General features: G+C 43.9%; 1 protein-coding gene across 6 annotated transcripts in view; it reads right to left on the reverse strand.

Annotated features, from left to right (window-relative positions):
- dapp1 (dual adaptor of phosphotyrosine and 3-phosphoinositides) overlaps nucleotides 1-25,682 on the reverse strand; it is a 149,456-nt gene that overhangs the window by 18,941 nt on the left and 104,833 nt on the right. For 5 of the 6 annotated variants that reach the window (XM_073042391.1, XM_073042392.1, XM_073042394.1 and 2 more), the window contains 2 exons: nucleotides 6,355-6,477; nucleotides 1,120-1,253 (listed from right to left, as the gene is read on the reverse strand). In XM_073042391.1, the coding sequence (XP_072898492.1) occupies nucleotides 1,120-1,253; nucleotides 6,355-6,477 (257 nt within the window). Of the gene's footprint in view, nucleotides 1-1,119; nucleotides 1,254-6,354; nucleotides 6,478-7,638; nucleotides 7,855-25,682 lie in introns of those variants that run through there. The other variant, XM_073042397.1, reaches the window with a different exon arrangement.

Below are 25,682 nucleotides of genomic sequence, written 5' to 3' on the forward strand. Positions count from 1 at the left end.
AGTGTGGGGATGTGCATGGTCATGCACTTTGGTAGAAGGAATAAAAGTGTGGACTATTTTCTAAATGGGAAGAAAATTCAAACAGGTGAAAAGAAACTTGTGAGTCCTTGTGTAGGATTCCCTAAAGGTTTATTTGTACGTTGAGTTGGTACCGGGTCAGAAAGGCAAATGCAATTCATTTCCAGAGGACTAGAATACAAAAGCAAGGATGTAATGCTGAGGCTTTACAACGCACTGGTCAGCAGTTTTGGGCCGCTTATTCAAGGAAATATGTACTGAGCAGAGGAGGTTCTCAAGAGTGATTCCAGGAATGAAAGGGTTAACACTGAGGCATCTTTCATGGCTCTGGACCTGTACTTGCTGGAGTTTAGAAGAATGAGGGGGACATCTCATTGAAGCCTGTTGAATTTTGATAGAATGGATGTGGAGAGGATGTTTCCTATAGTAGGGGAGTCTCAGAATAGAATAGGGATTCCCAAACTTTTTAATGTCATGGACCAAGGGGTCCATGGACCCCAGGCTGGGAGCCCCTGGAATAGAGGCACATCCACTTAGAACAGAGATGAGTAAACATGTCTTCAGCCAGAGTGTAGTGAATCTGTGGAATTAATTGCCACAGACAGCTGTGCAGGCCAAGTCATAGGTATATTTAAGGTGGAGGTCGATAGGTTTTTGATTAATCAGGGCATCAGAGGTTACAGGAAGAAGGCAGGAGAATGGGGTTGAGAAGGCTGATTAATAAATCAGCCATGATGGAATGATGGAGCAAAGTCAGTGGGTTGAATGGCCTAATTCTGCTCCTATGTCTTGTGGTCTTATCAGGAAGTTGAATAATTGAGTTCCTCCTGCATTTTGCATCTATGTGGGACAAGAGAATCAAAGCTTTATCATGGTAGAGTTAAATGGAATAAACACAGAAGAGCATGGTCTAGTTTGAGTACATTTTCAAATCTGCTGTGTGTTACATCAGGGTGTTCAAAAATCACAGTCAGCTGTGCTCTATATGGTTTAGAGAATCATCTATAAAAGACAAGGAAATAATATGCATAAATTTACCCATGAAACCTGATCCAATTTTGATCGGTATACCTGGCAAAATGTGAAATGATGCTGGATTACCTGTCTCGCTTCCAATCAGTGGCTGGTTGGCAAAGTGACTGACAAACTCTGATAGTGAATAGAACTCACTAAAACCAAATTTGATTGTGCCTTCACTCCACTCAATCTGGAAGTGTTTGACGGAATCTTTGCCTCTGCAAAGGAAAGTTTAGAGCTGTGAGTGAAGTTCAACATGAAACAAGGGACCACTTTCCAAAACAGTTCTTGGTTTTACAATTTCGCGATGTAGATATCACTAAGTTACTGGCTGATTAAGCTCCAGTTTGCTGTCACCTTCACAAGCGCCTGACTGAACTCTGCTGCAGTTTTTTCCCCAAGAACCAGTCTGAAATGTGTGCATAATGGATTAGATTTAGCACAGCTAGAATCAGAAGTCTCAGAATGCTGCTCAGACATGACTCTTACAGCAGCTGCAAAACTCCAGCACACATTTGAATATTTTATTAAATCACTGGGATATCTCACTGTGGTATGTCCAGATCACAAGGTGATTTGGCAAAGGCAGCTTCATAGATTCAGAACTTTAGGCATGAATCATCCATGCTGAGCAAGATATCCATTAGCTCACGTTGACAGCAGGAAGATGAAATGAGTGTAGGTGCACAGGAAATGGAGGAGATGCAGATGAGGGCAGCATCAATGGTGGAGGAAGGGAAACCCCATTCTTTGAAGGAGGAGGACATCACTGTCTTGAAAAGGAAAGCCTCACCCTGGCAACAGATACAACAGAGACAAAGGAACCGAGAAAAGGGAATGTCATTTCTATTTATTTATTTATTTATTTAAACACAGGAAATAGGGTGGTTAGAAGTATTGTCAAGATAGCTGTGGGAATCAGTAGGTTTATAAAAGATATCGGTAGACAACTAGTCTCCAGAGATGGAGGCAGAGATTAAGAAAGGGAAGAGAGCTGTCAAAAAATGGATCAAGTGAATAAGGGCATGGTGAAAGCTGGAGCAAAGTTCATGAAATTGATGAGCACAGGATGGGTGCATGAAGCACCAACAATGTAGCACAGAAAGAATTGGGGAGCATTGCTAGGGAAGGCTGGGAACACTGACAGCCAATAAGAAAAGCTGGGGCCCATGCAGGTGACATGGCTCCACTGACTTTGCAGATCCACATGCAACACATCAACTTCCCCGCAATTTCCACCAACAGGTCCCTACCACCAAACACATCTTTACCTCTCCCTTTGTGATTCCCTTTTCCATTGGACACTCCCCACTAACCTCCCTCCTGGCACTTATCCCCCTGCAAGTGGCAGAAGTGCTGTACCTGCCCATTCACCACCTTCCTCACCTCCATTCAGGGCCCCATACAGTTTTTCCAGGTGAGGCAACACTTCACCTGCAGACCTGTTGGGGTCATCTACTGTATCCAGTACTCCCAACGTGGCCTCCTCTACACTGGTGAGACCTGACGTTGATTAGAGAATCACTTTGACGAGCAACTCAGCAACATCTGCAAAAAGCAGAATTTTGCGGTGGCCAATCATTCCATTTCCTAACCTCGTTCCTATTCCAACATGTTGGTCCATGGCTTCCTCTGCTGCCACCGTGTGGCCACTCTCAGGTTGGAGGAGTGACACCTCATATTCAAAGTAAATTTCTTATCAAAGTACATATACGTCACCATATACAACCCTGAGATCCATTTTCTTGTGGGCGTACTCAATAAACCCATAATAGAATAATAATAATAACAGTATCAATGAAAGATCACACCAACCTGGGCCTTCAACCAGTGTGCAAACTGTCTAAATACAAAAGGAAAGAAATAATAATAATAAATACATAAGCAATAAATATCAGGAACACAAGTTGAAGAGAGCTTGAAAGTGAGTCCATAGGTGTGGGAATATTTCAGAAATAGGCAAGTGAAGTTGAGTGAAGATATTCCCTTTGGTTCAAGACCCTGATGGCTGAGGGATAATAACTGTTCCTGAACCTAGTAGAGAGAGTCTTGAAGCACCTGTACCTTCTTCCTGATGGCAGCAGTGAGAAGAGAGTGTGACCTGGCTGGTGGGGATCCCCGATGATGGATGCTCCTTTCCTGTGACAACGCTTTGTGTAGGTGTGCTCAGTGGTAGGGGTGGTTTTACCCATGCTGGACTGGGCCGGAATCACTACTTTGTGTAGGATTTTCCATTGCTGTTTCCATACTAGGCTGTAATAGAGCCAGTCAATATGCTTTCCACTACACATCTGTAGAAGTCTGTCAAAGCTTTAGATGTCAGGCCGAATCTTTGCAAACTCCTAAGGGAGTAGAGGCGCTGCTATGCTTTCTTTGCAATTGCACTTACGTGCTGGGCCCAGGACAGGTCCCCTGAAATAGTAACACCAAGGAATTTAAAGTTGCTGACATTCTCTACCTCTGATCTTCCGATGAGGATTGTCTCATGGGCCTCTGTTTTCCTCCTCCTGAAGTCAATAATCAACTCCTTGGTCTTGCTGACTGAGTTAAAGGTTGTTGTTGTGGCACCACTCAGCCAGATTTTCAATCTCTCTCCTATAAGCTCACCACCTTTAATTTGGCCTACGACAGCAGACTTGAATATGGCATTGGAGCTGTGCTTAGCCTTCAAGTCACAAGTGTAAAATGAGCAGAGCAGGGGCTGAGCGTTCAGCCTTGTGGTGTACCTGTGCTGATAGAATTAGTGGAGGGGATGTTGTTGCCAATCTGAACTGACCGGCATCTGCAAGTGAGGAAATAGAGGATCCATTTGCACAGAGAGGTATTGAGGCCAAGGTCTAGAAGCATATTGATTAGTTTTGAGGGGATGATGGCATTGAATGCCAAGCTGTAGTTGATAAAGAGCACCTTAATATATGCACCTTTGCTGTCCGGATGTTCCAGGGTTGAGTGAAGAGCCGATGAAATGGCATCTGCTGTGGACCTGCTCCTCCAGTAGGCAAATTGGAACAGATCCAAATCACTTCTCAGACAGGAGTTGATGTACTTTATTAAAAAACCTCTCAATACACTACTGGGGACAGTCATTGAGGCAGGTTACCACATTCTTCTTAGGCACTGGTATAATTGAAACCTGCTTGAAGCAGTTGGGTTTCTTAGACTGCCAAAGTGAGAGGTTTAAGATCTCGATAAACACTTGATCAGCACAGGTCTTTAGTATTTGGCCAGGTGCCCCGTCTGGGCCAGATGCTTTCCATGGGTTCACCCTCCTGAAGGCTGCTCATATGGAAAAAAAATGTGTCAGCACAGTGTCTAACTGTGTAATTGGTGAAATGTAGAGCAAAAGAGGGTGAATTTCAGTCACACAAGGCTGAACCAGAGAGCAACACAAGACCAGAGTGCCTTCACCATTCCGTTCAGTCTGATTTGTGGTGTTGAGCTTTTGTTAATTGTTTCTTGAACCAGAATTCAAGACTGCGTGAAGGAAAGTGGGAAAAAAGGGAAAAGCATTTGTTTTGTTAGGGCCGGATGGATAAGGAGAAAAGAATGGCTACACTTTAAAGTTCAATGTACACTCAGTGACCTCTTTATTAGGTACACCTGCTCGTAAATGCAACATCTAATCGGTCCATGATATCAACTCAATGCATAAGAACGTGTAGACATGGTCAAGCGGTTTGGTTGTTGTTCAGATCAGATATCAGAATGGGGAAGAAATGTGATCCAAGTGTCTTTGACCATGGAATGATTATTAGTGCCAGACGAATGTCTTGGAAACTACCGATCTCCTTTGATTTTCACACACGCATCTCTCGAGTTTACAGAAAAAGGTGTGAAAAACAAAACGAGCACCCTTCGAGCAGCAGTTCTGTGGGTGAAAATTCCTTGTTCATGAGCGGTCACAGGAGACTGGCCATACTGCTTCAAGCTGACAGGTAGGCAACAGCATCTCAAGTAGCCACGCGTTACAATAGTGGCGTCCAGAAGAGCAGCTCCGAATGTACAGCAGGCTGAATCTCGAAGCGGATGGGCGGGCTACAGCAGCAGAAGAACATGAACATACGTTCAGTGGCCACTTTACAGGAGGTACATACTGAAGTGGCCACTGAGTGTATATAATCTTAAAAATTAATAATTGGACAAGGCCATTGTGATTATAAGCAAAAAAGAAGAACAAACTGCTGGAGGAACTCAGCAGGTCAGGCAGCATCCATGGAGGGAAATGGAGAGTTGATTTTCATAAGAACCAGAAGACATTGGCCTAATTCTGCTCCTTTTAGCCTATTGACTCTGCTCTGCCATTTCATCATGGCTGATTTATTATCCCTCTCAACTCCATTCTCCTATCTTCTTCCCATAACCTTTGTCACCCTTACTAAACAAGAAAATGTCAACCACTGCTTTAGATATACGTAATAACTTGGCCTCCCCGGCTATCTGTGGCAATGAATTCCACCGATTCACAACCCTCTGGGTAAAGAAATTCCTCCTCATCTCTGTTCTAAGAGGTGCCCTTCCATTCTGTGGCTGTGCCCCCTAGTCCTAGAGTCATTCACTATAGGAAACACCCTCTCCACATCCACTACCTAGGCTTTTCAATATGTTTCAGTAAGATTCTTCCACAACCCCCCACCCCCACCCCACCCAATCCCATTCTTCTAAACTCCAGCAAATACAGACCCAGGACCATCAAATGCTCCTCTTGACCCTCTCCAAAGCCAGTATATCTTTCCTTAGATAAGGAGCCCAAAACTGCTCACAATATTCCAAGTGTGGTCTGCCCAATACCTTAAAAAGCCTCAGCATTACACCCTTGCTTTTGTATACTAGTCCTCACAAACATTGTGTTTGCTTTCCTTACCACCTGCAAGTTAACCTTCAGGGAATCCTGTACAAGGATGTTCAAGTCACTTTGTACCTCTGATTTCTGAATTTTCTTATGACTTCATTCCTTCAACCAAAGTGCATGACCATACACCTCCCTACACTATATTCTACCTGCCACTTCTTTGTCCATTCTCCTAATCTCCTAACCTGCTGAGTACCTCCAGCATTTTGCTTTTGCTCCAGATTCCAGCTTCTGTGGTCTCTTGTGACCACTCCAGATGTAATTGGATTGGACAACACATTGTTAATGTGCATAATTAGGTTTAACTGAATCCAGAGCTCTTGCTCGCACTACAAGTAAGATTGCTCACAATTAACACACTCCCATAAATGCGTTAGCTTCAGCAATTCCAGCAACCATTTCATTGTCTTTGCGACCAATAGGAAGTCTAATAACTGAGCAATTTTCTGCCCCCCGTCTGATCTGCTTACCTTACCGACAGTGCGTAAAAGTTTGGGGCATCGTGACTTTTCCTCAGAAGGTAGCTCCCGTCGTTGCCATTGGACAGGAGAAGGGCCTCAGCAGCGTGGCGAGACAGGTCGTAGTGATACCAGCTGTCCGAGGAGAAGCAAACAAGATTATTAGAAAGGGTATGAATTCTATATGGCTTTTTTTTAAATTTAGGAGAGCCTCAGTTGTTCTGAATTATCTTGGGAGGAGAGTGCCATAGTGATTGTTCATATAATCTGCATTTATTAAACTCGACACAGTCAGCTTGTTTGACTTTGCTTGGCAAATACCTGGTTTGCAGTCAGTTATACACTCAATCACCTACTCCAGAATTTATTTTTATGGAGACAAGTAGTACCTTATGCAGGGATTCAACCCAAAATCTCAATAATTCCTCTCCCCCTCCCCACAAACCACAGATGCATGTCCTGGGTGATGGGGGGTCCTTAATAATGGACATCACCCTTCTGAGGCACCACTCCTTTAGATGTCTTGGATACTACTGAGGCCAGATGGAGCTGACTAATTTTACCATTTTCTGTAGCTTCTTTTGATCCTGTACAATAATACTACTAAATAAAATAAAACATAATAATAAATAAACAAGTAAATCAATTACATACATTGAATAAATTTTTTTTTAATGTGCAAAAAACAGAAATACTGTATATTAAAAAAAGTGAGGTAGTGTCCAAAGCTTCAATGTCCATTCAGGGATCGGATGGCAGAGGGGAAGAAGCTGTTCCTGTATCGCTGAGTGTGTGCCTTCAGGCCTCTGTACCTCCTACCTGATGGTAACAGTGAGAAAAGGGCATGCTTTGGCTGCTGGAGGTCCTTAATAATGGACACTGCCTTTCTGAGACACCGCTCCCTAAAGATGTCCTGGGTACTTTGTAGGTTAGTGCCCAAGATGAAGCTGACTAGATTTACAACCTTCTGTAGCTTCTTTCAGTCCTGTACAGTAGCCCCTCCATACCAGACAGTGATGCAGTCTGTCAGAATGCTCTCCATAGTACAACTATAGAAGTTTCTGAGTGTATTTGTTGACATGTCAAATCTCTTCAAGCTCCTAATAAAGTATAGATGCCTTCTTGCCTTCTTTATGACTACACCAATATGTTGGGACCAGGTTGGGACCTCAGAGATCTTGACACCCAGGAACTTGAAGCTGCTCACTCTCTCCACTTCTGATCCCTCTATGAGGATTGGTATGTGTTCCTTCATCTTACCCTTCCTGAAATTCACAATCAGCTCTTTCAACTTACTGACATCGCGTGCCAGGCTGTTGCTGCGGAACCACTCCACTAGTTGGCATATCTCACTTCTGTTCACCCTCTCGTCACCACCTGAGATTCTACCAACAATGGTTGTATCATCAGCAGATTTGTAGATGGCATTTGAGCTATGCCTAGTCACACAGTCATGTGTATATACAGAGAGTAGAGCAGTGGGCTAAGCACACACCCCTGAGGTGCGCCAGTATTGATTGTCAGCGAGGAGGATATGTTATCACTACTCTACACAGACTGTGTTCGCACATACAGGCTGTACATAGGCAGGCGTTCATAAGCTGGGCAAGACGTAATTAATATTAACCTATCTTCAGTTAACATTTAATCACAACCTTGAAGTAAATAATTGAGAGGGTTTTAGTTAGTGTCAGGAGGGCCCTGAACCTTGGCCCTTCCCCAGACAGCTCCTACAATAGCTGCACCCAGATTCAGTGTCATCATCAGCACTGTCTTGTACCTGCGATGCCGCTACAAGTAAATTTTTCATTGCTCCTGTGCATACATGCCTATGACAATAAACTCTGCTTTGATTTTGGATCTTAGAACATGCCAGTCATTGGTAACACCTTCGTGAACCACATTGCCAGCACCTTCAGTACGGGCAAGGTGGCATAGTAGAGTAACAGTTCGTGTAATGTTTTACAACAAAGTTCAAAGTACATTTATTATCAAAGAATGCATACATTATACAGCATTGAGATTCATCTGCTTACGGGCAGCCACAGAGCTAGAAACGCAAAAGAACCCAATTTTAAAAAAAGGACCAACACCCACACCGCGGAGAAAGAGAAAACAAAAACAATAAAAGCAAGCAACAGCATTCCAAACCAAATGGAATCAGCAATCACGATTGGGGTTCAATACCCATCACATTCTCCCTGTGACAGTGTGGGTTTCCTCACACATTCCAAAGCAGTACAGGTTAGGGTAGTAAATTGTGGGCATGCTATATTGGTTCCAGAGGCACTTGGCCATTGGTTCCTTTGCAGGTGTGACCCCTGGACTGTGATGGCCCATTCACGGTATGTTTCAATGTACGTGTGATAAACAAAGCAAAAGCCAATTGAATGGGTCAAAAGTCAGGTGGTCCATTTGCCAATATGGCCTCAATTTTGCCCATGGGATAAATACCTACATTATTCAGCCAGCACCCCAAATTAACACTCAGCAGGTCTTGCTTCACTGCACCCACAGCTGTTGTGAACCACCAGTTAAAACTGGGTCTGGATACCCTTGGGACCCAGCAACAGAAAATGTCCCCAATCATCTTCAGTCGAGCAAAAGATCTGTTCTAACTGGTGGAACAGTTAGCTGGTCGGTGGTGTGATGACATCCGCGTTGGACTTCGAGGCCAGTAGTCCCGGGATCGAATCTGGCCGGCTCCTTGCGCCCATCCGTGTTGGGTTGAGCGTCGAGCTAACAACTCAGCCTCAGAAAAAAAAGACAAAGTGCTAAAGAAACGGCGAGGTTACTGCCAAAGCACCACAAGGCACAAAGGGGAACTCAGCAATGGTGGGATAGTCATGGAAAATGGAAGCCAGAGAGTTCAGAGAACTGTCTGTAACCAAGTTTCCACGTCGGAGAAACTGTCAGCTGAAAGAACAAAAGTCGCACTGTTTGGTTAATTAGCTGCAGGCTAGAGTAGATTTTAGCTCATTGCTCGTTGCTTAGAACTAGTGAATTGGTAAAGATTCACATTGATTTGCCCAGCTATGCTAGTTTCAGTCTGGGTTTAGAACAACAAGCACCATCTCACTGCACCATATCCTGCTGAGAGAATTTCCTGAAACTTAAATTACTAGCCTGTCCTACCAGCAGCAGGTCCAAACTCCAAGTTCAGCAAACTGAAGTGAGGGGCAGAGAAAGTTCATGCATCAAATTCAAAGTAAACAAGGCCCCCAGCTAGACAGATAGCTTGTTGTTGGAAGATATTAGTGTACCACAGCAAGTGATGGCATGGAAACCAATTACGGGAAATCCACAAACATAACTGAAAGTTACACCGACTGGCTCATTGGAAAAACTAACATTTCCTGATTACAAAACATCCAAATTTAACCAGAAAACTCAAATTTCTCCTCAGCCCCATCCTCTTTCATAACTTCTCCACCTCCCCCCCCCCCCACCCCACCAAGCACCTAGTATGGGTAGATTTTAAGTTATACTGTATCTATGTTCCATCAAATCAAATCAGGCGGCTTGAAGAATTGCAGAAGTTCACAAACTATCAAAACCAACATTTTAAATGTTGCTTCCTGTTATCTCTACAGATACATATTAATAACAAAAATGTCATTGGCAAAAGGGCTCTACTGATAAAGGGTCTTAGTCTGGAGTGTCGACTGTGTTCTTTTCCATAGATGCTGCCTGGCCTGCTGAGTCCCTCCAGCATTTTGTGTGTGTTGCTCTACAGGAAAGCTTGTTTACTTTAATTATTTAGAGATACAGCACAGAATAGGCCCTTCCAGCCCACCGCTCAGCAAGTCACTGATTTAACCCTAGCCTAATCACAGGACAATTTACAATGACCAATTAACCTACTAACCAGTAGGTCTTTGTTCTGTGGAGGAAACCAGAGCATCCGGAGGAAATCCGTGTGCACATAGGAAGAATGGACAAACTTTATTTTAAATATAAGAGGACACCGGAATTGAACTCCAAACTCTGACACCCTGAAATGTAGTATCACGCTAACCGATACGCTACTGTGATGCCCCAATTTCACATGTTTACATAAGCTAGACAGAGAAAAGCCGTTCCAATTGGCTGGAGTCATAGAAGAGTACAGCACAGAAATAGACCCTTCAGCCCATCTAGTCTGTGCCAAACTATCTAAACTGTCTAGTCCCATCGACCTGCACCTGAACCATAGCCCTCCATACCCCTCCCACCCATGTTCCGATCCAAACTTCTCTTAAATGTTGAAATTGAGCTTGCATGCACCACCTGCATTGGCAGCTCATTCCACACCCTCACGACCCTCTGAGTGAAGAATCCTCTCCTGGTCCCCTCAAATATTTCAACTTTCACCCTTAATCCATGACCGCTAGTGGTAGTCCCACCCAGCCTCAGTGGGAGAAGCCTGCTTGCATGTACCCTACACCCCCCATACTTTTGTATAACCCTATCAAATGCCCCCTTAATCTTCTGTGTTCCAAGGAATAAAGTCCTAGCCTATTCAATTTTTCCTCATAACTCAGGTCCTCCAGTCTTAACAAAATCCTTGTGAATTTTCTCTGTACTCTTTCAACCTTATTTACGTTTTTCTTGCAGGTAGGTGACCAAAACTGCATTCAGTGTTCCAGATTAAGCCTCACCAGTCTTATACAACTTCAACATAACATCCCACCTGCAATACTCAATACATTGATTTATGAAAGCCAATGTGCTAAAAGTTTTCTTACGACCCTATCACTTTCAATGAATTATGGGCCGGTATTCCCAGATCCCTCTGTTCTACCGCATTTCTCAGTGCCCTACCATTCACAATGCATGGCCTGCCCTGGTCAATCCTACCGAAGTGAAACACCTCACACTTGTCTGCGTAAAATTCTATCTGCCACTTTCCAGCTCATTTTTCCAGCTGGTCCAGATCCCTCTGCAATAGTCTTCCTTGCTGTCCATTACACCCCAAATCTTGGTGTCATCTGCAAATCTACCACACCAGTTAACCACATTGATCCAGATAATTGAAATAGGTAACAAACAATGGACCCAGCACTGATCCACTAGTCACAGGCCTCCAGTCAGAGAGGCAACCTTCTACTACCACTCTCTGGCTTCTCCCACAAAGCCAAATACCTAATCTAATTTACTACCTCATCCTGAATGGCAAGTGACTGAAGCATTTGACCAACTTGCCATGCAGGACCTTGCCAAAGGCCTTGTTAAAGTCCACGTAGACAGCATCCACTTTCCTGGTAACATCCTCGAAAAACACTTTAAGATTGGTTGGGCATGACCTGTCATGCACAAATCCATGCTGACTATCCCTATTAAGTACCTGTCTATCCAAATACTCATTTATTCAGTCCTTCCAATAACTTTGCCACAAGTGATGCCAGGCTCATTAACCTATAATTTCCTGGTTTATTTTTACAGCCTTTCTTGAACAGCAGAACAACATCAGCAATTGCCAGTCCTCCAGCACCTCATGTCAGTTATGTTGATGTAAATGTTTCTGCTAAGGCCACTACAATTTCTGTGCTTGCCTCCCACAGGGCCTCAGGGAACATCCTGTCAGGCCTCGGGGATTTATCCACCCTAATTTGCCTCAGGACAGCGAATACCTCCTCCTCTGTATGCTGTGTAGAGTCCACAACTCCAGTGCAGCTTTGCCTCACTTCTGAGTCCATCTCCTGAGTAAACAGAGATGCAACAATTCCATTTAAGATCTCCCCCATTTGTTTCCATACATAGATAACCATTCCAATCTTCCAGAGGACCAATTTTGTCCATTTTCTTCCTTTTGCTTTTAACATATCTGTATAATATCTTGGGATTCTCCTTCACCTTGTCTGCTAAGGCAACCTCATGCCTCCTGATTTCATCGAGTGTTCTCTTGCATTTCTTCTACTCCATAATCACCTCATCTGCCTCCACCTGCTATGCACTTCCTTTTCTCCCTCCCTCAGGTTCCATACACCTGTTATCTTTACTGTTTATTCTGACAGACATATACAAGCTTTGTACTCTCAAAATCTCACTTTTAAATGCCTCCCACTTACCAAGAACACCTTTGCCAGAAAACAGCCCATCTCAATCCACACATGCCAGATCCTTTCTGAGACCAAGTTTGACTGTATTTCTCCAATTTAGAATCTCAACCTGAAGACCAAACCTATCTTCTTTCCATATTTACTTTGAAACTAATGGCATTGTGGTCACTGGATGCAAAGTTTCCCTACACAAACTACAGTCACCTGCCCTGTCTCATTCCCTAATAGGAGATCAGGTATCACGCACTCTCTTGTTGGGACTTCTACATAACAATTTACAAAAATTATTGAACACATTTGACAAACACTATCCCATTTGTTCCTCTTACAATGGGAGTCCCAGTCAATGTGGACCCTACTATAACACCCTAATGTTTCTTGCAACAGTCTGTGATCTCTCAAAAAATTTATCCTTCCAAATCCTGCAGACTTTTGGGTGGTCTGGAAAAAAAAAACCATTAGCGTAGCCATAACTTTCTTATTCCTCATTTCTATCTCTAGAGCCTCACTAGACGAGTTCTCCAGTCTGTCCTGATTTAGGACTGCCGTGACTTTTTCCCTGACTAGTAACACCACCCCTCCCCCTTTAATCCCTCTCGCTCTGTATCTAATGGAACCCCAGAATATTGAGCTGCCAGTCCTATCCCTCCTGCAACCAAGTCTCACTAATGGTTACAGCACCATAATTTCATGTGCTGATCCATGTCCTGAGCTTACCTGCCTTTCCTACAATTCTAAAGATAGTATTAATGTTCTTGTATTGACAATAAGAAGAATGGGGGTTGGGTGTGTTGGGGGTGGGGGGTGAAGAGACAGAGCCAAGGTTAGTTAAGAGATTAGGCAAGAGATACAAGAGCATACGTATACATATAGTTACACAGCAAGGAAACAGGTCTTCAACCCAGCTTATCCAGGCCAACCACATTGTCTACTTGAACTGATGCCAACTTGCCCGCATTTGGCCTATATCAGCTAAAGCGTTTCTATCCATGTACCTGTCTAATATGCAACTGTTCCTCTATCATCTGTCTGTGTGATGACAGTACCCCTCAGGTCCCGTTTAAATCTTTCCCCTCTCACCATAGGCTTCTGGTCTCTAGTTTTAGTCTCCTTTACCCCAGGGTCAAAGACAGTGACTATTCATCTTGTCCATGCCCATCTTGATTTTAATAAACCTTTATAAAGGTCACTTCTGACCCTCCTACTCTCCAGAGGAAAAGATCTGCAACTTTTTCTTCCTGAAAACATCCTTGTGAATCATTTCTGTATCTTTTCCAGCTTACTGGCATCCTATAGTTGGATACTCGGAACTGCACACAGTACTCCAACAACTCGTTTCCCCTTTATGCAGAGAGTGACATGGGTCTGGAATTTACAGCCTGTAAGACTGGTGGAAGCAGAGTTGATGACATAATCTGGATGGGAATCTGCAGGGTACTAGGATAAAGTTGGGAAAATGAGACTGACTGGATTCCTCTCGAGAGAGAGCTAGCAAGACACAATGGGCCAAATAGCCTCTTCCTGTTCTGCAATGAGTCCATAACAAGCCCCAAACTTGCACTATCACAGCTTAGTTACAGGATCCTGTTAGGTCAAGGGATAACCAAACTAATGGTGGGATCAGCTACAGTGAAAACATTAGTCATTCAATGAACACCAGGGTGAATAAGCAGCCTGATCTATCCTCAACATTGAACCTGGCTGCACCCACACTTAGCAGGGATTGTTAAAAGCTGGAGAATTTGGCACCTAAAAATAGTTCCCTTCAATTTATTTACGGCTTAACACACCAGGAAATAATTTTAAAAAAGCAACTTAAAGTGAGCATATTCACAATTTAACAGCAAACCTGCACTATTAATAGCAAGTACATTTTATTGGTGTAACAATAATTGATTTCATGCAAACATATTCAACATTGGAATCTCAAAACTCGTGAATGCTTCTGACTCTATTTAAAAACTGTACAGACGGCACAGCCCACAGTAGCTAGCAATTTGCAGAATGACCAGACAGGTCACTAGTTCAATGACATGGTCAAAGATTCAGATGCAGAAGATCAAATCTTCTGTCGCGTGACACTGAGCCTAGGGTCAGATCTGTCACAATCCCACTGAATGGTTAATGGTCACAGGCTCTGTTTCTGTCACATCTACCCCCAGCCGGGAACCCATCACCCTTATCACCCTGACTAAACCCACACAGACTCAGTTTAGCAAATTGTAATGTCCAACATATCACTCAGAGAACAGTACTTGTCCGTAACCTCCTTGTTACACCACACAAAAGCTAGCACACATCTTTCCATAACCATCACAATTAACAACAAGGTGGCACATCTGTAAAAGGGATTCTTAAGCCTCATCTAAACTGCATCTGCTATATAAAACCAGCAATGCAACTGGAAGAGATTGATCAAAATGACTTCAAAAGATTATAATGGAGATAAAATATTTATTTAAATCTACCTCATTATGGCCTGGCATCGTACTGACTATCTACACTGCACTCTCTTTGTAACTGTAACACTTTATTCTGCATTTTGTTGTTGTTTACCCCTGTACCTCCTCGGTGTACCATTGTGAAGAAACGATCTGTATAAAAAGCAAGCCTTTCACTGTACATGATGATAGTAAACATATAACAAGATTCACAGAAAGCTGCAGATGCTGGAATTCTAAAATAAAAATAAGCAGCAAATGCTGGAAACACACAGCCAGTCAGGCAGCATCCATGGACAGAGAAACTGAATTTGTGGTGCTTCATCGTAACAGACACTGCACTGATGGAGGAATGGACAAGCACTGAGCACAGACTAAATCAGAATCAGATTTACAATCACCGGCATGTGTCATGAAATGTGTTAACTTTACGGCAGTAGTACAATGCGGTACACAGTAATAGAGGGAAAAAAAGAGGCAGACAGGATTAAAAAATAAAAGTGGATAGGGTTTTGAACAGATTCTAAGGCTGAAACAGCTTCATAACCCATTTTCTATAAGAAAGTATATAAATACATCAAAGGATATAAAAAAAATACAGGGCTACAAGAGAAAGAAAAGGCAGGGTCCGACTCCAGTGTTGCTTTAAAGAACCAATGTGGAGACTCAGTTTTTAGTGGGTTTCCTCCCTGTTACAGAAACCTGAGATACCAACTTACTTTCATTAACAGTTTAGTGACACCACTGCAGAGCGACTGAGAGAGGGGAGGGGGCCAGATTGCAAGGAAGGAGCCCCAACAAGCAGTGAATCGCTGAAGACCCACAAAATCCATTACAGGGTGGAAATTAAATTCTGACAACAGTAAGACAAAGAAGTTCATCACCCACCTCAGGTCAGGAGATTCTGATCGTTAGGTCTGGCAGAATCTGTACCCAGTGGTGGCTGAGAAACAAAACCTCAAAGAAACAAAGACTGAGGCAAGCAGCACTGTGCTGGCACTGAGTATCTTTCTGATTTTCAACAGGCAGAGAAAGAGGAAGCTGAGCCAAATATTTAAATACAGTCCGTGGAAAGGAGGGGAGGGCTGACTTCATCAGTTACAACAGCTTCACACAACAATTCCCCGATTCCCATTCACACCTTTCCAATATTCTTTGTCACTATTCCATTTCACCTTGTCCCACCTGGCTCCATCATTCAACCTCTTCCACTTCCTGTTCTCTCACCAGCCCTTCCCATCTTCTCTCCTCCCCATCCTTTCTTCCACTGCATCTGAAAACCCCACATCTCAAACCGTCTCCAATTTTATTTCTTTGATCTGGACTGTTAGGTATCCCACTGTAAGTGCTGTCTGTCCTGCTGATCAGTTCCAGCATTTTCCTCTATTTTAGCTTTTCGGTATCGGCCTGATCTTGCTTTTGAGAGGTTAAGGGGTGACTTATTATGAAAGATTTGGACAGGTTGTAATTATACAGATAGAATAATGTTGAAACAGAAGATCAGGTGCTAACTCAAAAGTTGAACTGCCACCTCTCAGTCCAAGAGAGGCGAGTTCAATCCTGATGTCAGAGTTTGCACATTCTCCCAGCAACCACGTGGGCCCCCATCTGGTTTCATCCCAAATCTCAAAGACGCGTAGGTTAAGCGGCCACTGTAAACCACCCCGCAGTGTAGCCAAGGGGTTGATTTTGGGGGGGGGGGGGTTTGAAGGGTTGATGAGAATAAGGGAAGGATAAAATGGGATTAGGGCAAATGGCAGCTTGACAGACAGCTTGGGGGGGTGTGAAGGGTCTGTTCTATATTGTATCTCTCTATGACCGGTAATATATAGGGAGAAAACACCTACAGTTCTCTGTTGCTGTAGATCCACAATTCTACACAACATCCTCTACCCTGAGATGCAACAGGAATCACTCCTGGTAACTAATATGACGTTTCCTCCCTTTACGCTGTCTTACAAAGGAATCATTAACATTTCCAATTTTTACAATTTTGTGGGTAAGAAAAGGTTCCCAACACCCCAGGTTCAGCTGCAGAATCTATCCTGGTAAAACTCTCAAGGTGTTTCTCTCCCACTGAGGACATCTCCAAGAGGGGGTGCCTCAGCCTTCACCATCCGGGACATGCCCTCTTCTCTTTACTACCATTGGGGAGGATGTACAAGGGCATGAAGACTCACACTCAACGATTCAAGGACAGCTCCTTCCTCCTGCATCAATTTCTGAATGGTCCACAAGCCCATGAGTATGGCCTCGCTATTTCTTTCTTTGTACAACTTAACTTTGTAATAATTTTGTGTCTTCGCAAGGTACTGCTGCCACAAACCATAAATTTCACGGCAGACAAGTCAGTGGCAATCAATCGGATTCTAAATGCATATGACTACAAAAACAGAGAAAATAAAACAACTATCTAACTTTCAACCTAGGCAGGTGAAAAATAAACAGGCTGTGGGAAAGGACAACATACAAAAAGTAGATTCAAATTGAATGGTGTAAAATGGAACTATTAAATTAGACCGATCATTTGATCAAACCTCCAGAACACATGGAGACACAAGACTGCAGATGCTTGAACCTGGAACAGCAAACAACCTGCTAGTGGAGCTCGATGGGTTTCTCTGGGGTGGGAGGAACAGTTGACATTTCCAGTTGAGATCCTGCATTAGCACTGAGTGGAGAGAGGAGATGGGAAGTGGAGAAATGGGTTAGAGGTGATTGATGGGGCAAAGAGGATGGTGAAGGATAAAGAATATGAGCGTTGTAGTGAGTGTGTCACAAGACTGGGTTGGATACCGTTTGAAAGCTGAGACCTTGGCAGATAATTAGGATGTACTCAACCATCCAGTGTGCAATGCTGAGGTTGGACATTACATTCCATCGGATTTAACCTTAATACAGAACATAAAATTACTGACTTTTATGTACAATCTCAGCACATCATAGTATCACAAAAACCAGCCCCCTCTAAGGCCTCGGTAAAGCAGACAGCATACTCAAAGACACCACCACCCCAGATATTCTGTCTTCTCCCCCCCCTCCATTCCTGATAAGGCAGAAGATACAAAAGCCTGAAGGCACCTACAATCAGGTTGAAGGACAGCTTCCGTCCCACTGAGCGATCCCTTCGTATGATGAGATGGACTGTTCACCTCGCAGTCTACCTTGTCTTGGCCTTTACACCTCATCGTCTACCTGCACTGTAATACTGTACTGGGCAGTTTGCTATTGTTTTCCCATGTACTACCCCAAATGCACTGTTGTGATGAAATGATCGATATGCATGGCATGCAGAACTGTTTTTCACTGACCCTCAGTGCATTTGACAATGATAAACCAAGATCGGTTAATTAGTAAACCCAGTTGACCAATACAAATGGTGGCAGATTAATTACATTAAAAACACCCAGTGGAAAATGCATCTCAGTTTTGGACCAACTATGAAAGAGGAAATAAGCAGTTATTTTAGTTTGTTAATCGAGTTGCAGCAACCGAGAGTTCCTTCCTTCTACTTAGTCATCTCGACTCACCCAAGTGCAGCAAGTTTTGACCCATAGCTCACATCAGACGCAGGTTTTACTTCTGTACAAATGATTTCTTTGCAACTTTTGCAGATCATATGTCCCCATGCCTCTGCGGGGAGATTCACAGCGAGGCTGTACCAAGTGGCTCCCTTGTGCTTCCCGCAAGTTGCACAAGTTAGATGAACCTGAAAGCAGAGGGGCCTTTTCAAAGTCAAGGAGAAAGGGGAAAAAGACTTAAAAGGGATCTGAGGGACAGCTTTCTTCATGCAGGGGATAGAGGATATATGAAATGAGCTGCTATAGGAAGGGGCAGAGTTGGATTCAATTACAATGTTTAAAAAATACTTGGGTGTAAATCTGATTCTGAAACATTATCACAGGCTTATATGACGTGACATTTATGGTTTTGCGGCAGCAGTACAGTACAAAGACAAAAATCACTGTCATGAAACGGAAGTAACAACATGACATTCATGGGTTCAGAAATATTATGGCTGAGGGGAAGAGGTCATTTCCCAGTCACTTCTGACTCCTGTACCTCCGTAAGGAGAGGAGGGCATGTCCAAAGTGCTGAGGGTCCTTAGTGCTACCTTCTTGAGGTGTCGGATCTTGAAGATACTCTTAGGGGCAGGGAGGGGTTACCGGTGATAGAGCTGACTGATTCTACAACCCGCTGCAACCTCCTGTAATCACGCACATTACAGCCCCTATACCAGGCTGTGATGCAACCAGTCAGATTGCTCTCCACTGGACAGTACAGAACTTTGTACGAGTCTTTGGTAACATATCAAATCTCTTCAGACTCCTGATGAAGTAGAGCCACTGGGGCACCTTCTTCATGATTGCATTTATGCATTGGGCCCAGGATGAGTCTTCTTAGACGCCCGTGCACAGGAGCTTGAAACTGCTGATCCTTTCCACCGCTGATCTCTCAGCAGTGTGTGTGCTCTCCCAACTTCCTTTTCATGAAGTTCCTTGGGCTCGCTGACACTGAGCACGAGGTTGCTGTTGCGACACTAATCAACCAGCTGAGCTATCCCACTCCTGTTCAGCTCCATGGAACAATCTGAGATTCTGCAGATGACAATAGCGTCATTGGCTATTTTGTAGCAATGAATACGGAGAGAGTGGAGCAGTGGGCTAAGCAGGCGTCCTTGAGGTGTGCCTGTATTGACTGTCCTGAGATGTTATTTCTGACCTACACTGACTGATCTCTGGATAAGGAAGACCAGAATCCAGGTACAGAGGCCCAGGTTTTTGAATCTTGGTCATCAGTACAGAGTAGATAATGAGATTGAATGCTGAGCTATGAACGATAAACAACAGTGATGCAGTAGAGAGCCAGTGCGATTATGTAGACTTTTATGGTGACAGACAAAACGAAGGGGGTCCAGGTCCTTGCTCAGCAAGAGTTAACTGAAGATGGAACTGACAAAGTATTTTGTTATGGCAGATCTGAATGCTGCTGGGCGACAGCTCACCCTGCTCTTTCTGGGCTCCAGTGTCATTGCTGCTCTTTCGACACGGCTGGAAATCCCAGACCACAGCAGAGAGAGCCGGAAGTTTTGAAACATTCCACCCAAGGCTGGCTTAAGGTTTCAGTACGTGGCAAGTACACCATTTTTATTCTGATGGTGGCCTTCCGTAGGATGTAACTGGGCTAAAATTGCCTGTCATGAACGCCACTGATCTATCCTTCAGTAAACTGTGGATCTCCTGGTTCATCCAGGGCTTCTGGCTTGAGAGGACTTGATATATCCAGCAGACACACACTCTTCCATATGCAGGTCTTGAAGTGGGTGACGGCTGTGGCATATTCATTTAGATCTGAAGACAAATCCCTTCCCGTGACCCAATCCACTGATTCAAGGCAGTCCTGTAAATGCTCCTCCACCTTCTTTGACCATACCCTTGCAGTTCTCACCACTGGTGCTCTGTCCTCAGTCCCTGCCTGGACGGCTGGAGTAGAATTACAACCAGGTGATTGGACTCACCAAAGTGCAAGCGCAGGGTTGCATGGCAAATGTTCTTGGTGGTGTAACAGTGATTGAGCGTGTTGTCTCCTCGGGATCTGCAGGTGAAGTCAGTCACCGAGTTCTTCAGGCTGGCCTGGTTAAGTTCCCCGTGATGACTTCTCCATGCCTACGAGCCACAATTTTTATGCTCTTGTTGAAGTATTACCTTTGGTCAGCAGGCAGGATATAACCAGGCAATGCTTCCAGATCATCTTTGGATATTTTGCATCCAGGTCAAAGAACCAGTCGGGGCCCAGATTAGATCTCATTGTTCCCTGTGGGACACCATCCCATTGGGCATCACCATGGTGCAGTTGCTACCTCAGCACCAGCAACCTAGATTCAATCCTGACCTGAAGTAAAGTAGCAGAGTTGGAACACCCAATCAGCTGGAGGAACTTCGCAGGTCGCGCAGAATCTGTGAGGGGTGGGGAGGACTTACCAGTGCTCCATACTGGCTCTATATCAGTAACCTCATTGAACACCGACCCAAAATGTGCGCCCAAATCTCTGAAAATGTACTGTGTCTACATAGGGTTCCTTTAAGAAATGGATTGCATCATCTTGATACACCATTGTATCCAAGCACTGCGGTTTAATCATGAGTCACTGCCTTCTGGTGGTTTCACTTGACTGTGAAAATAACACAAAAGGGAAAACAAAACAGGCATTACATAGATATCAAGCACGAGATAAGCTCAGGGGTGGGGGTGGGTGGGGGGGGTTGTATCATCGTGATCTGAAGAAATGAACAAGCCATAGCCAGCAAGATCAAGTGTAGGAATCATGGAGTGGCTCTGAGGACTGGGACATAGCCACTATGGGACCATAGCCGAGAGATGGGCAGGATTGGTCGCTCAGCAGTCTGGGGTACAGATGCTATGGGCGAGACAGAGGTGCAGGGAAGTGAGGAGGGCGGTAGCCTTTTTGATATGGGATGATGCAACAGCAGTATTTAGAGATGATATTCTTGGGTAATTGTCCAGCGAGGCCATATAGGTAGAAATTAGAAACAAGAAGTTGTTTCTAGTGGGGTGAATTATAGACTCCCCCCCTCAAATTCAACAGGAATGTAAGTAACAGGTATGTAGAGAAATTGCTCATTAGGTGTAATAATATCATACAAGAGGGAGATCTAAATTTCCTTGCTATTGACTGGACTACTCAGTGTTAAGGATCTGGATGGGGTGGAATTTGTGAAATGTGTGCAGGAAAGTAACTGAAAAGGTCAAGAAAATTCCAAAGAGGTTCTTTGGTTATATTAAGAGTAAATGAATGACTAGAGAGATCAGCAGGGCCACCTGTGACTTGAGCCACAGGGAATGGGTAGCACTTTGAAAGATTATTTCTCCTTGGTGTTTACCGAGGAGAAAATCAACTACAGGAGGAAGAAGTTGGAGGTTCATGAGCAAGTCCTCATTATGGGATCAGAGGTGGAGAGGATTAGTAGCTTTAATTCCTTGGCGTTAACACAACGGAGTATCGTTGCTGGCACCAGCATGTATGTGCCATCACAAAGAAAGCACGACAGTGCCTCTACTTCCTTAGAACTTTGCAGAGAGGTGGTATGTCACCAAGAACTTTGACAAATGTCTTTAGATGCACAGCAGAGAGTATCCTAAGTGATTGTACCATGGCCTGGTGTGGAAACACCAATGCCCAGGAATGGGAAGACTATAGAAAGTGGTGGACAGAGCCCAGTCCATCAAAGGCAAAGTCCTTCCCATCACTGAGTACATTTACATGGACAGCTGGCACAAGGAAACAGCACCCACCATACAAACCATGCTCTCTTCTCCTTATACCATTGGGCAAGTAGTACAGAAGCCTTGGGTCTCACACCACCCCTTCAGGAACAGTTACTCTACAACCATCATGCTTCAGAACTAATATAGATAACTTCACTGACCACAACTCTGAACTAATTCCATGACCTACAAATTCTCTTTCAAGGGCTCTTTTACAACTCACTTTCTCTGTATTTTTTTAAATTACACAATATATCTTCATTTGTAAATAGATTTCAGCCTTTCTTATGGCAGTTCCTACATTCTATTACATTTCTTTATTTTTCTTCAAATGCCTGATAATTAATCTCAGGGTTGGCACTTTGATAATAAATGTACTTTGAACATTGAATTCTGTTTGCTCTAGAGAAAAGGCAAACTAGTGAAGATGTTTTGCAGGATATTTGTATCAGCAGGGAGGAGATATTTGCAGCCTTTCAGCTGATAAAGTTGGATAAATCCCAAGGACCTCTCTGAGTGCAACCTTGGACTTTGTGGAAGGTTAGAGGAAACTGCAGAGGACCATGTGGATATTTTGCTTTGATTGCCACTGGTGAAGTTTCTGAAGACTAGAAGATGGTTAATGTTGTTCTGTTTAAAAAGTGTAGCAAGGACAAGTCCGGTTTGCTGTAAATATCTTACCACTCCCCTTCTCTACCTCCCTCTCTTATTCTATGGTCCACTGTCCTCTCCCATCAGATTCCATCTTCTTTAGGGCTTTGATCACTTCCACCTGTCACCTGGCAAGCTTCACACTTCTCCCTACCTCCCCCACCTGCCTATCATCCCTCACCCATCACCTGCCACCTTTTACTTAGTTTTTATTTAGTGATTACAGTGCTGAGTCAGCCCTTCGAGCCGCACAGCCCAACAACCCCCGATAAACCCCAACTTAACCCTAACCTAATCACGGGACAAATCCCAGCGACCAATTAGCCTACTAAGCAGCACACCTTTGAACTGTGGGAGAAACCTGAAGCACCCACGGAAAACCCACGCTTTCCACAGGGTGAACGTACAAGCTCATTACAAAGGATGCCGGGATTTAACTACCGACACCCCGATCTGTAACAGTGCCTTGCTAACCTCTACACTACTGTGGCTATGCTCTCCCTTCATGTTTTTCCTCCACTTCCTTTTTAAAAAAATATACCGGCCATCTCCCTGCTAGCTTTCCAGTTCTAATGGAGGGTCTTGACCCGAAATTTTGACTGTCCATTTCCTTTGCTAGATCGCAAGTTCCTCCAGAGTTTGTGTGTTGCAACTAATAGCCAGGTAATCTTAAAACTACTGATATAAATCTTAGCAGTAATCAATGGTCACAACAATGTGTCACACCATTCTCATACATCCAATAAATGGTAAGTTATGGATTGCAGGATGTAAAATTGCAAGGAGTTATAAACAATATTATATTCTGCTTCAGAATTAACCAGGGACCAAAAGTTCGTACGTGTACACACACGTACACACACACACACACAAAATAAAATTGCCAATTTCCATTATTCCTGCAGGCAATCCACGAGTGAAGCCTTTGACACTCACTAGCTCTGCTAGGGAAATCTTTACTACCTTTTCCTGGGCCGGACACTGTTTCCTACACTACTGAGATATGCTCCTCAATGAAACTACTCCTAACATGCAAAGAAGAATCACAGGTAGAAAAGAAAATGACAGATTATGGAACTAATAAATAACCGGGGAAAAGGGAATCAAATGAAACAGCAATCCAGAACTTCCCCTTTTATCTTCAGAATGTTTTTTTCCACTATGACACTTCCTCACATTCACTGAACATTATGCAGTTTCAGCTAAGTACATTGGAAAAGTGCCTGTTCAAATTCCCTTTGCAACAACAATGAACTACACATTAAAAAAACATGTACAAAATGGAACAACAAAGCTCTTGATATTTAGCGCCGAGTGGCATTTTAGATACTTGACAGCAAGGTACAAAATCTCCACAAGGGAAACAGAGGGACAGAAAGAGGCAGTCACACAAATTCTCAAAGTTCAGATTAATTTTATTATCAGAGGACTTGTATGTCACCACATACAACCCCGAGATCCATTTCTCTGCGGGATACTCAGCAAATATATGGAATAGTAACTATAACAGGATCAATGGAAGATCAGCAAGAACACGACAAGCTCTGGAAGTGCAAATATAAATAAATAGCAACAAATAACAAGAACATGATAAAGAGTCCTTAAAGTGATATCATTGGCTGGGGGAACATCTCAATGGATGGGAAAGTGAGTGTAGTTATTTCCTTTTGTTCAAGGGCCTGATGGTTGAGGGGTAGTAACTGTTCCTGAACTGGGTGGTGTGAGTCCTTAGGCTGCTGCACTTTCTACCTGATGGCAGCAGCAAGAACAGATTTATGGCTTAGGTAGCGAGGACATCTGACGATGGACGCTGCTTTCCTACAACAGCATTCCATGTAGATGTGCTCAATGGCTGGGAGAGCTTTACCCATGATGTACTGGGCTGAATCCACCACCGTTTGAATCCTGACGAAGGGTCTCGGCCCGAAACGTTGACTGTTCGTTTCCACTGATGCTGCCTGACCTGCTGAGTTCCTCCAGCTTGTTGTACGTGTTTATATAGAGTGCAAGTGAGGCAAGGCGTGGAGGGGGCAGGAATGAGAGTGGGGCAGAGTGTGAGAGCGAGGAAGAGGAGAAAGTAGGAGAGGGAGTAAGAAAGAAGGAAAAGCACCTGATCAAAAGGCTGGGACTGTTTCCCCAAGAGCAAAGATGGCTGAGGTTTATAAATCTTGAGGGCCAATAATAATATGGATGGTCAAAATCTTTCTTCCAGGATAGGAGAGTCTAAAGCTAGAGGGCTCAGGTTTAAGTTGAAAGGGGAAAGATTTAAAGAGGATCTGAAGGGGAGTTTTCCACAGAGAGACTGGTGTGTATATGGAGCAAGCTGCCAGAGGATGTGGCAGAGGTGGGTATAATTTCAATGAGATCAGAGTCCGGGTATAGGAAGCAAGTGGCAGACCCTGGGATCGGTCATCGGTGTCAGTGCAAGATTTCTGTGGTCGTGCAGCGATGAGCTACTTGGCCTGACATCCGAATTACAGATGCCTGAACTGTATTAGCTGTGGATATGTCACACATATAGCTTTGAGTCAAGCAGACTACAGAATAGTCCAGTGTACAGACACCACAGATGGACAGTGTGGCAAGACGGGGCAAAGGGCTGAGGTAAACTCCAGCTGCAAGAATGACTTCAACTTCTTCATTTTACTCTGAGCTGCTTTAACAGATTAGTTAACTAAGACCGTCCACTCAACTTCCCTTTCTGTACATATCCGCCCTCCTGCAACATTGGTCAAGAACTGTCTGGATTGCCATTTATTGTCTCAAGGCACTTATTCTTGCTTGCACCCCCATGGATTCTGCCTGACACACTGAGTATCACTGATACGCTCAGCTGTTCAAAAACCTTCATCTGCGGTTTTTATTCCCCTACAGTGTCCATCACTCTGCCATTGGGGGATGTGCCTTCACCTGCATGAAC

Source organism: Hemitrygon akajei, chromosome 4 (genome assembly GCF_048418815.1).
Source record: "Hemitrygon akajei chromosome 4, sHemAka1.3, whole genome shotgun sequence".
NCBI lineage: Eukaryota > Metazoa > Chordata > Chondrichthyes > Myliobatiformes > Dasyatidae > Hemitrygon > Hemitrygon akajei.